At 41.6% G+C, this 12,575-nt stretch overlaps 1 protein-coding gene across 1 annotated transcript; it reads left to right on the top strand.

The window, feature by feature from the left end:
• Positions 1-1,125: 1,125 nt before the first annotated feature.
• Positions 1,126-10,385, top strand: CRLF3 (cytokine receptor-like factor 3; the record flags this gene model as incomplete). The annotated part of the gene is made up of 7 exons (XM_010287705.1): positions 1,126-1,333; positions 3,165-3,252; positions 3,705-3,882; positions 5,407-5,629; positions 6,301-6,433; positions 9,634-9,746; positions 10,075-10,385. Coding segments are annotated over 7 exons (1,197 nt in total), but the record flags the coding sequence as incomplete, so codon positions are not given.
• Between the last annotated feature and the right edge of the window lie 2,190 nt (positions 10,386-12,575).

Here is a 12,575-nt window from a genome sequence, read left to right as displayed (position 1 = left end):
AAACTTCATGCAGCTCTCTATGTTCAGGGACTTGCATTTCCTCTTCTACGTACCTAGTGGTATCTGTAATTCTGAGGCCGATTTGCTGAATTTGTATTTGCATGTAACGGAGGTAATGGACTTAGAGAAGTGACTGTTCTGTCTTCCTCCGCCCCACCCCTTCAAGAAGCAAAATACTTCCTTTTTTTTCCTCAAGCATTGAAAGAACAAGAGAAGGGAAACTGAGCTGTGTGGCAGCTGCAGAGCTTCATGAATATTACTTGAAGAGGAAATTTATTTTACCTAACTAGAGAACTTCCTGTGTTTGGTTGTCTGTACTTCTAAAGAACTAGAAATTACGTGTAAGGCTGTGTGCATGTTGCAGCATTTCCTTCTGTGTGTGACATAGAAAAGTTGTTCATAGGGAGGTGTTTACTTCTGACTTTTGCATCTTTAGCTCAGGGGTGTTCAAATGTGTTTTCTTCCCTAAAAGTCAGATTCAGAAAGTTTGCAAACATTTTAATAAGCACTTGTAGAACCTTCTGTGGTCTAGTCCTTCCAGAATCAAAACAGACTTGCTGTTCACTCTGCCCTGTAACCCTGGAGCACAGACAAATCAAAGGTGGCTATTTGGAGGAAAAAAAAAAGAAAAAGAAAGCAGCTTTACAAGAATTTAAAAAAATCCAGTGAAGTGATAGGGCCTGGAAAAGTGCTTCTAGACAGTCTTCTAAAAGCCTGATATCTTTTTTTGTTTCCAGTGAGCATTACTTGTATATGATGGCAGAGTGTTTTTTTGAACAGGATTACAATAGTTCTGAGGGAGGGCGGGAGAAAGACCTACAAAGCATTCAGACTTTTCTGACAAAAAAAATCCCTTGATTGAGGTACATGTAACACAATTGGTGTTTGGCTTAGTTAATATGCTCTTCCCCTTGTCCAGGATAATTTTTTTGCCTCCTTCCCTACTGTACATGTACTAAAAATGACTACACTGGTTTGTTACCTGCCAGTGGTCCTTTTTATTAAAAGCTGACTTCACACTCAGCTTTTCACCAGCAGATGCAGATGAGGTGGTTCAGAAAAACAAAAGATGTGCATGGCCTTTGCCTTTATCCTGAATTCTTCTTTCCTGTTACCTGAATTTAGATCAGAGAAAGTGCAACATTGACCAGAGATGTACTTGAGCAACATTTTAATGATTTAAAAGGGACCCTAAAGAAGCTGTTGGATGAGCGACTGATGTCACTGCTGCAGGAAGTGGATGCTGTAGAACAAGAGAGCATCAAACCCTTGGATGAATGCCAGAAGCTAATAGAGCACGGAGTCAGTACAGCTGATGATCTGCTCCGGGAAGGTAAGGCAGGACCTGATACTGAGTCTTGGCTCTACCCTCCAGTGTGTCTTCTCTTGAAGACTGTTGTCATTAGCAGATTTGTCTCATTTTGGACTTCTCTCAAGCTGAATGTTAAGAAAAGGTTAAAGTTGGGTAGATGTAGTGAAGAGCTGATCAATATTCTCTCCTACAAATCCCTATTTAAATATTTCACTCCAATCCTAGGATGTACATGTATCCGTGTAGCCTCTCCATAAGGGCAGGAAGTACCTACCTTGGAAATATCTCACTGCAGAGGTGTCCTTCACCCCTCCACGCTAGAAAGAGGATTATGTCTGGCTAATTTGAAATAAAACACATCTTCAGTACCATAGTAACAAAATGTCTCTGTTGATTGAAGAAAGTTAGTTGTGTCTTAGTGGAATAGCAGCTGAAGTAAAAATTATTTTTCCTGCTAAGTGTGATTATGTTCACTGATGGGGATGTGAGGAATGAAATGGCCACTGTATGGGAAACAGTTCTCCAAAAAGTCTGAGGATGAGACAGACCTAAATGGACATGTGGAATATTACTGTAAGGGCCAGTTTGTTATCCTACTGATGCTCAATACCTAGCTAGAAAGGAATGTCACTCTTGACTGTGTTCCCCTCACTGGAGAACCTACTGGGAGCATGTCTGAGCTATGAGTATGTTGGCAGTTTCCTTGCATTGTTCTTGTGTCTCAACTTTAACTTTCTTTCAACATGATGTCAGTTTTGTGAACTAAAGTGCATGAGCAGTCTCCCATGGGTAGGAAATCTATCAGCTTCCACTCAGACATGAGCTTTGTGCTTAAACAACATGCTGGCTTGGTAGCTGTATGCCTCCTGCTCACAGGAGTAGTGACAATATTTAAGGATTAATTTGTTGGGTTTTTTTTCGAGCACCGCTACCTCTGGCACAGCTGGTAGTCACCTTGTTTTTGTTTTAAGTCTCAAGTTGCTGAATCACAGGGTGGTGGCAGAGATTGCCTGTGTTTTAGATGAGTTTCTGTCAGATCTCATGAGAACCTGACTAGCTGTGCGCTTCCTATCCCATGGGTCACCATTCCCGCTGTAGCAGCAGAAGCATTGCTAAGTCATGTCGTCAAAGTGAGCAGACATTGCATCTGAGTCAGAAAGGAGTTAAGCCTCCATGGTTATTAAATATCCTGCTGCCAATTATGACGTATGCTTTTCTTTAGGGATTTGTAATGTTTGTAATCTTCCATTTGGAAAAGGACTGAGCTTGCTTAAGTTGTAAATTACCATAAAGTCATCAGATAGGAGAATGGAGCATATGTCTCTGTAAGCTGAAGTGTGGGATGCTACTTTATATGGAAAGCTTATTGAAATATTTCTGTTTATCTCCACACTTTAATTATTTCCTTCATTATGACAATAGTTACCATTTAGATTGTAGCAAACAGAACAATGGTTGACATTTATTTTTTGCTTTTAAGCTCCTGCTTTTTTATTTTCTGCTCAGTGAAGGTGCTTTGCTTTTTTTTTTTTTCTTTAAAGCAGGTGGAGGAAGGGATTAATAAACCTGACATCTGGCATCTGACCCCAGTTCTGCTACTGTCTGAGACCTGAGGCAAATTATTATATCTGTTACAGGTGTATCTACAGGAAGCTTTGAGAGCTTCAAAAGTTGCTAAATAGGCTTCATATTGTTAACTATAATTGTATTTTCTAGCTAAGAGTCTAGCAAAAGTGCTGAGAATGCTTCATGTTTAATTGGTTGTTCAAGTCAGAACTGGTTCTTCTTTGAAGCAAAGAATGCCTTTCTTGGACGTTTTCTCATGAGGAATATTTTTACCATTTGATTCCAGGAGAGAGTGCAGTCCATGGAGATGTGGGACAACAGAATGAGAAACTTTGCAGCTTTACAAAAAAAGCTTTACATATACAGCTAGATAGGTAAGATACTGACACTGAGGTGATCTGAGGCAGTGGCACATGTCCCCTTCCTGTACAAGGGATCTTTTCTCCTTTGAAACAAAAGCCTTCCACTCCATTGCCTTAGAAGATTCATTTGAGGTGTCACTGTCCTGTTTGTTTCATAGACTTTCATTGTCACAGAATGGAGTAGTTTTCAACCTCCTTATGTTCTGTAGAACTGCAAGCTGTTTATTTGTGAATGATGAAACCAATCCTTGTGGAACAGCCTGTATTTCAGAGTATTTACTGAGAAACAGACAGTCTGGTTAGGGCTGAAACGCAGTGTTTTCTGAGTCTTTGACGTTTGAAATGCACATGCCAGTTTCTGCAGCTGTTCTCTCTTTGCAAATCTGCACAAATTCAAGTGTACGGACAAAATATGAATTTGTAGAAGCTGGCCCCTTTCATTACAGCAAACTTTCCTTTCTCAGCTTACCAGAAGTGCCCTCTTTGGTTGACGTGCCTTGTTTATCTGCCCAGTTGGATGACTGCCTTCTTACTATATTGAAAAATCAAATATTCAGACATGGAACTGTGGCATCTCGCCCACCTGTACAGCTAGAGGAATTCGTTGAGAAGCCTGGGGGTATTTTAGTCCGATGGTGTAAGGTAGGTAAAATATCCTGGGTGAAAATCATTCAAACTTCAGTTTTCTTGAAAGAAACTGAAAAAAAAGCTTTAATTCTGGATTCTCTACAGCCTTCAAAGGAATAGTCCACTCCAGTGTGTAGTCAGAAACTTTAGAGGAGACTTTCATGGTAGTGGGCTCTTTTAAAAGCAAGGTAATGGTAGTGATGTGTGTGGCACTGGGGTTTGTGTCTGCCTGGCAGTGACACTTGCGTGTTAAACGCTTGCTGTTGGACTCTACCTGCTCCCATCTGCCGGTAGAAAGGGCCAACACACTAATGTACCTTTTCCACACAATCTCCTTCCCTGCGTGTGTAAAAGTCAGGTGGGGCAGCTGAAAACACTGCTACCCCTGCTTCCCGTGCTTAAACAACACTTGCTTAAGCAAGTGCCAGGTATTGGACAAGCAGGAAACACCTCCTTCACATACTCTTCCCACTAAACAAAAAAAAAAAAAAATAGTAGAGTGTAATCTATCTGTGATGCTGTTGTACAAACAAGACCAAGAAATCCTGGTGTGTGTGCCTCTGACAGAGGTGAGTTGCAGGTAGCGGTTAGTGCTGTGGAACAGAGTGGTTTGTATGACAACAACAGCTAAACACTCTCAGTGAGACTGAACTTCATTGCTGGGGTGATGCTTTTGTTCCATTTGAAGATGCTGTGGCAAACCCAGGATGAAGCTGAACCTGTTCTGTTACACTTTTACACCTAAACATGTTTGTGTTCTTGGAGACTTGCAGTGGATAGAAAGAGAAAATATTTTAATATTAGCATTAGCTAGTCAAGTAGCCTTTCCCTTCAATACACAAGAATTATTTTTGACTAAATCACTGCTGTGCTCTGATGTGGTTTTGTTGTTGTTGGACAGCTCTATGTTCCTTGGAGCCTTAAACAAGCTTCCATTGTTCTAGCAACAGCCAGCCATCGGCCAGCCATCCTCACCTTGTAAAGGATACAGAATAAAACCATAGGTGCTGTTGTCACATGTGATCTGATTTTCTGTGCTATAGAGGAGTTTCCTGAATTTGGTCATGCTTGAGGGATGGTGGAGTCTTTTTTGGGGGGGGGAGTGGGGTATAGAAAAAAACACCTCTTGACTTAGAGATATCAAAGAATTGGAAATTGTTCCTTGGAACAGTGTATGAAGGATAATAGTGAGTTTCTCTTGCGGTTAAAAATTGGCACGGAATTTCTTCTGCAAATTTGCCTTCAGCTTTTGGCTGAAGGATCTTGTGATACCTCTGCTAGATTGAAAAGCCTTCTGTTAAATGTTTCTTCTCCTATAGATACTTTTAAACTGTGACCAAATCATTCTTATATTGCTTTTTGTGTTAGTTGGTGCAGACACTGATACTATTTCCTGTAAGGCATGCTTTCTGCTCTTTAATACCTTGTGTCTCTGAATCACCTTTGACAGCCTGCAATACTACCCTAGTATGTGCCACTTCAGAGGTGAAAGAAAAAGAGAGAGAGGCCCCTTGATTAATGTAATAAATGTTTCTCTAGGTGGATGATGACTTCATACCACAAGATTACAGACTGCAATATCGTAAGAGTACTGCCAGTCACTTTGAAGATGTGTATGTCGGCTCGGAGACAGAGTTCATAGTGCTGCATATTGATCCTCATGTTGATTACCAGTTCAGAGTCTGTGCCCGAGGAGACGGACGGCAAGAGTGGAGTCCATGGAGCATTCCTCAGATTGGCTGTACCACGCTAGTTCCCCATGGTACTGTTTCGCTGCTGTTCATTTTCATCTTAAGCCCATGTCATCAGTGCAGCACTCCTGAAAGACTATAGCTGAATGACTTACGGAGCTGGTTTTTGTATGATGATGGGTTGTCCTTAGCTGTGATGTACGTCTGTAACATATGATGAATTAGCCTTTCAGCCTAGCATTTATTCTTTGCTTCATAGTGTAAGTGATAGTTAGTGAGCCTTTCCAGCAGGTAGCTCACTGCTCAGCCTTGGAAAGCAGTCTGAAGCGAGGCATTTTTTTTCCTTGTCCCTCACTCCTACCTAAGCATTGTTTGATGACCTACACTCATATAACAAGCTCTGATCTTGGAGAGAGAAAAACCTAAATTTTCTCTTCACTTGAAAAATTTTAAGGGCAGTGGATCATGAAGGTTTTCCTTTGCTTACAACGTGACTTCACGGGGATCACAGCAGAGTGACATTCTGGTGAACCCTGTGAGCTGGGAAGTATTTTTTGTAATTGCAAATGATTTGAAAAAGAACTCTGTCCATCAGAAGAAGTCAAAACCAGCCCCTGTTCTTAACATAGCTTAAGCTTCATATGAGGTGAACTGAGTGGACGTTGCGACTGACCTTACTTTGCACAGACAGTTAGCTGGTCTGGTTGAGGTTCACGCTGCTTTTTTTTTTTTTCCTTTGAAGAATGGACAACTGGTTTGGAGGGTTACAGCCTGAGCAGTCGAAGAAACATAGCACTTCGAAATGATTCTCAGTCTTGCGGTGTGCTCTACTCCAAAGCTCCTACTTATTTCTGTGGGCAAACATTAACATTCAGGCAAGTACTTTCTGGATAGCTGTTGTCTGGTGCATCTCCTGTGAACAAAACTTCCTTCTCTAGTCTGTTACATCTGAATCGTACATAAACCCAAGTCATGATGCATGAGTTTTACATCAGCTCAGCCCCAGTCAAGGTAGTGTGTCTGTGTGAAATCTGAACTTCCTTCTCTTTTCTTCTGTGTCCTGGCCCTTTAGGAAAACACCTGATGTTTTTGTAGGACCTGCATCTATCTAAAACTGACAAGTGTGAACCCTGGCGGGGTGTGTGTGTTAAATACAGCCCATGCTGAGCAAATCTGTGGAACACTGAATTTACTCAAGTTTTGCAGCAGCTGCTACTGGCTGGTCAGAAGGCAGTGGAGGCTTGACATAGATTCTTTTTAACCTTGGGTCAGTGGGCTTTTTCCTTCCTAGACTATCCACATGCTTGGGTGACTTTGGATGTGAAAACATTATATGTGCTGCTGGGACAGGTCAGGATGACAGTCTGGCACTGATGTCTTTAACATCTGAGATAATTAGTGGTGATCAGACTACTACTTGAAGCTGGCATTAGAAACTCTTGAGTGGAGAAGGGATCTTGTGACATTCAAGCTTTTCTACATCTCAGGGGTGGGACTACTGACGTATGAGGAACGTCCTTGTGGATATGTCAGTTGTAATTACAGATCTCAGAGACTCTGAAGCTTTATTCCATCTTTTTCTGGTTAAATAAGACTACTTGTTGTACAGTAGGCAATCCCCAAAGGCAATTTAGGGGGGTTGTTAATGATGATTTTGTAGCTTATTCCATGGTGTTTCTTTTCTCCCTTCCTGATAATGACTTATCTTAACTTTAGGTGGTTGTAGTGTGAAGATGTGTTCAGTTGCCCTATGTGAGATGGGATAAAAAGATCTAAAGCTTTTGTTTAAAATCTGTTGCTAGATTTAACATCTCTTGGCTCAGAAATGCCTGTGAAATTGAAGGCAGAACTTTGAGGTTTCCCTTGGTTCTCTTTCAGGCCAATGCCTTTTATCTTTTTTTATTGGTAACACATGAAAATCTTTTGCTTTACATTTTGGTAACGTGGACTCCTCTCCAAGAGGAGATTGTTTCAGGATGGCAGAGCACTAACAAGCACATGTCCGCAAGAACTGTAATGACACAAAACCTGAGATTGAAGAGAGTCTCAAAAATGGGTTGTGTTCCTCTTCCAAGGTCCAAGAGTAGCTGCTGCTTTGAAAGTATGTGAGATTTTCCTGAGCAGGGAGATGTAGTACTTGGCGCTTGGCTTTCTCCATCTGTTGAAACAGAAGTGTATTCACAAGGGGCTATGTGGCTTGCTGAGCAAAACAAGTAAGTGAGGTTCACGTTACAGATGTTTGTGAAGCAGCTTTGTATTCTTGTGCGTTCAGGACACAGGCATACCTCATCAGTGAAAAGTGAAGCTGTGATGAACACAATGCTTTGTCTCTGCTTTTTAGTTACCCTCTGAGGTGAGGCGTTTGGACAAGTTGTAGGAAAACATCACTAAGTGACGACTCATCCCGTTTCTTCGCAGCCTTCAGGGAGCTGCCCTTAGGAAAGGGAACGTTTCTCCGCAGTGACCTGCTCTGCAGCTGCCTCTACAGCTTTTGCTTGTGGGGGGGAGCCCCAGTCAGTCTGGCCAGGCTGGTGATTTGGGACCATCCAGCAGGTGCTGAGAAGATCACGCTGACTTTGTCAGGAGCCCACCACAACTCTGCTGACAGCCAATACAAAGGAAGCGCATGTGATCACCCACAGATTTACTTCTCTGTGCTCTGAGGCAAATGGAAACTGGTGGTGGTTGAACTGGTTCAGTGTCTGTATGCTGCAGTGACAGAGGCATGAGACGTGGCGAGGAAGGGATTTGAACAGTGTCCCACTGAGCATTGTTCCTACTACGTATTCTGTGAGCTTCTTAAAATTTTGTTCCAGGGATTGTAGGGGCTGCAGAATAACTTTGTTAATACAATAGGAAAAATCAGCCTGGTAAAACAAAGCTTAGGAGATCGTGCAGGGATGCTCTGTACTGTACTTCCTGGATTTTTTTTTTCCCTTTGCTTTACAGTGCAAGGCTTTTGCTATCTTAGTGATGTTCCCAGGGGACTGAAAAACCTAATGGAATGCAAAAGTAAAACATGGTTCCAATTTTATCTTCCCTGTTTGTCTTGAAAGAGTTAACCCATTGTGTGCCAGTCTACTGCCCAATTTAATTTCCTGCTCTTAAAAGCTTCTGCTGAAGTTTTTCTCTTGTTTGGCAACAACCATGTATCAAACTTCTTCTCAAACTGTAAAGAAAATTGCCAGTTTTACATTCTAGAAAAGACCACCTGAGTTTCCCCGAGTCACTCAGGCGCTCTCTATGATTTAGTACCTTTGGGAGGTTGCAGTACAAGCGAAAGGACTCAAATACAGAAGAGCTCCTCAGTGTACAAACTGTGCAGCCCCACTCAGCTGCTAGGGCCCAAAGGGAACTGTGTCCCAGGTCGTTTGCACAACTTGTTGGCTTTTTCTTCAGAGATTCTTTCCCAGGACTAAAATCATAAATGCAGCTGAGCAGAAGCCAGACTTGTAAATGCCCTTCTAGGCATTGTTTTTAATATCCATTTGCACCAAACTGATTTTGTTTGTTTTGTTTTTTGCTTAATAAAAACTCACATGCCCCCGCAAACCCACAACCTGCCATCACCAAAACACATCAACCTTGTGCCCTCACCCCTTCACAGCAGAACATAGCAGGACTCAAAACCCCCCTGTTTTAGTCATGCTTGTTAAATACTTGCTGAAACTGCTGCTGTCTTGCCATGATACACAATGGTGACCAGTAATCTGGTATAGATGATTGTGGATTGTAGTTTTGCACATACTTGTTGTTTCAGATGACTGGAAATAATTTCAGAAAACTTGTTCAGTTTCAACAGTGGAGAATTTTATTACATAGCGATGAAAGTTTGCAGGAAGCAGATTAATATTTTGTCCAGATTAATAGTTAAGAGCATTGCTCAGTGGAACTGTTGGGAAAGCTGGTAGGACTTCTGGTCATTCAACAGGGATCTCCCCAAACGGTTGGATGAATTTGCTGAAAGCCCTGGAGCACAGTACAGAGGTCTGGTATGGCAGGGTATTGCTGTTTGGATTTAATTGTATGTTTTCATTTAAAGCTTCAGGGTTTGACTTAACTTTTTACTCAGTAGAATTGAAACCGTGGGACAGCCAGACAGAAAAGACAGCCTAGGAGTGTGTGTGGAGCAGCAGAACGGCTATGATTCTTTGCAGCGGGATAAAGCTGTATGCATTAGCACAAATGGTGAGTCTGAATCACGTAACTGAAGAATGTGATCCTTTGTTTGTTTGTTTTTCTTTCCCAAAACCTCTGGTTCTTTGTATCCCTGGATCACATACGAGCAACTTCATCTACCTCTTATGTACACAGTTTGTGCAGCTAACATCTTTGGTGAGATCACAGGTCTCCTTTTTCTCCTTGCGGTTATTGTAACCTGTTTGATGTCATAAGAAGGAACGTGGCAGGGTTGCTTTCCATTGCTATTTGCCTGCAGGAAAGTAGGGAGACATAGTATTGCATGTTAGTATTTACAGAAAGTGAGAAATAATGTTTGGTATGTTGACTGTTTCAGGGGCAGTATTTGTAAATGGAAAAGAGATGACAAACCAACTGCCTGCTGTTACTTCTGGATCCACTGTGACCTTTGACATGGAAGTTGTGCAGTTAGGCCCTTCCAGCAGCGAGGGAGGAAGCTTCAAGCTTAGAGTAACCATTAGCTCCAACAACAGAGAAGTGGTCTTTGACTGGGTACTTGATCAATGCTGTGTCTCTTTGTATTTTGGATGTTCATTTTCATACCCAGGCTGGAAAGTTTTGGTGTTTTAGCAGCAAGTGAAGGGATTTTTGTCCTTTTTATAAAGTGTAATGTTAAAACCTGTGTTTCCAGCTGTTTGACATCAACAATCTGTTAAAAACCTGTCTTTATACTACTTGAACTCCACAAAATTATAATTCCTACTGGATTAATTTCAAAAAATAATTGTGAAACATGAGATTTGTTACTCTGGAAAACGTAAGAAACAGGCATTTGCAGAGGCAAATTAATTTAAACAGTCCATAAGCCCTTTCCCTTTTCTCCTCCAGACTTGATTTTTGTCAGTATTTCATTGTACTCTAGTCTCAGGGTACGTGTGGTTTTGTAGAATTAACTTTGCTTAATGCTGCTGTTATGTGAAATAAGCCTGTAAATGTTTAGGGGGGTGGTAATGGACCAAAGTTTTATTTACATTGCTCTTTTATGAGTGGTATATTTAGAGCAGCACTGTCCTGCTATGCTTGCTTGTACACAATGCTGCCTTAATAGTATGGATAGTGGGTTCTGCATGCAACAGCCATTTATTCCCTGCATGGTACTGTTCATTCCTCCAGAGCAAGGATGTCTGAGCCATAATGTCTGTTTAAACATGTAGCCAGTCTGTTGATGTCTGTTATGTAAGTGCCTTATTTCCAGGTATTTCTTGAACTGTTTTCTGTGTTGTCACTTGGAATATATTTTTTAGAGTAGTAGCTTACATCAACTTAATGCAGATACTTGCCTCAAACTAGACCAATACCTAGAGTAGGATGGCTATCCTTATCTGCTCTGTCTTCCCTAGTTATAGTTTACCCCGTAGCCTCTGTCAGAGCAAGTCCCAATGATTTAGTACTTCAGCAAGACATGCAAATGGCAGCCAGGATCCCTCACAGAGCCTTTCTAAGTCTTAGAGACAACCTTCTTCCTGTTGGCCAGAGCCAAGGGCAGCGCTGTTCCGACGTGCGGTGTTCCCAGCAGTCCCAGACTTGGGAACATCTGGCATTCACGTGCAATAGTGCAGGTTTATGGTCCAAGTGCTGGGATAGACTCAGCCACCCAAGCAACCGGGGACTGCTGCTGGAGATCCACAGCAGTGATGGGCTTTGGGTGTGGGCTTAAGGCAGACCCTGCTGGCACAGGTTCAACCTGTGGCAGTCGAAGTGGAGCAGGTGGTGGTGATTTAGTGCTCTCTTCCATGGAGTAGGATGGGATAAGAAATTATTATGAATTGACTTTGAATTAAGAAGTTAGTTACATAAAGTTACACTATTTCCCCTAAGGAGCATCTAAGATTTAGAGCAAGCTTAAGTACAGCCTATTCCTGGTCAAAAGGAATACTACTGGATTTAAAGAATATTTTAAAGTAATGCTCAATGAGGGCCTTAACTGAGGGCCTTAAAAGAGACCTTCTTACCTCAGGTTCAAATAAAAATATTCTAGCATGTTAGAATAGCAGTATTTTTGTAAAACCTAGACAATCATTCTGCCCTTTTTCCTTCAGTGTCAACATGCTACATTAGCCCTCTACGCTAGCTTAAAAAGCTTAATTCACATTGTATTAATACAAAATCAGTACAAAAAGATTATTCATCCTGCCTGCTTTTTTCCCCCCAAAGATCTGTAATAAGGGTACATGAATCTTCTCAGGAGCATGGTAGTTGATATTTATACCATTTACAAGAAAAAATTGTGAGTAGATTCACATGGGTGCAAAGAACTTGCACATGGCAGAGCTAGGTTAGAATTTACTGCAGGACATGAAGTGAGGAAGACTGGACACCTGCAGGGAAGATTATCCAGTGTTAGCAACAAAAAGCCTGCAGTATTCTCAGTTTTTCAAGCTTAACTATTGGGTGTAAGAATACAAGCTTATCTCGTACTTTCAGTGAATTATCCTGTGAAGAGTATTTTCAATACTTAAGTATGGTTCTTTTCCTATAGGCAAGAAGGTTCAGTAGATGGTCAAGCACTATCAGTCCTGTTTAGAGGGTCAGGCTGGCACTCCAGCTAGTAGCTGACTTGCATCTTGCTTTGCTAAGTAGTGCTGGTAATTTTACTTACACACTTCAGGCGTCAGGTACTAATTGTATCTCAGTACTTTTACTATATGGAAAATAAATTGAGTATCTACACTTCTGAGGTACCCATGGTACCACATCTGCATTTGGAGGGGCTAGTCAGTCTATAGTTTCTGCAGGGTATCTACTTGCATATTAGAAAATAAAGCTTAAGCCTAGCATTCGGGTACTTCCACATATGGTAATGCTGTCAGTTGTTTC

The sequence above is a fragment of the Phaethon lepturus genome, unplaced genomic scaffold (assembly GCF_000687285.1).
Source record: "Phaethon lepturus isolate BGI_N335 unplaced genomic scaffold, ASM68728v1 scaffold7735, whole genome shotgun sequence".
NCBI lineage: Eukaryota > Metazoa > Chordata > Aves > Phaethontiformes > Phaethontidae > Phaethon > Phaethon lepturus.
The sequence above is the reverse complement of the archived record's forward strand: the minus strand, read 5'-3'. Positions and strand labels throughout refer to the sequence as shown.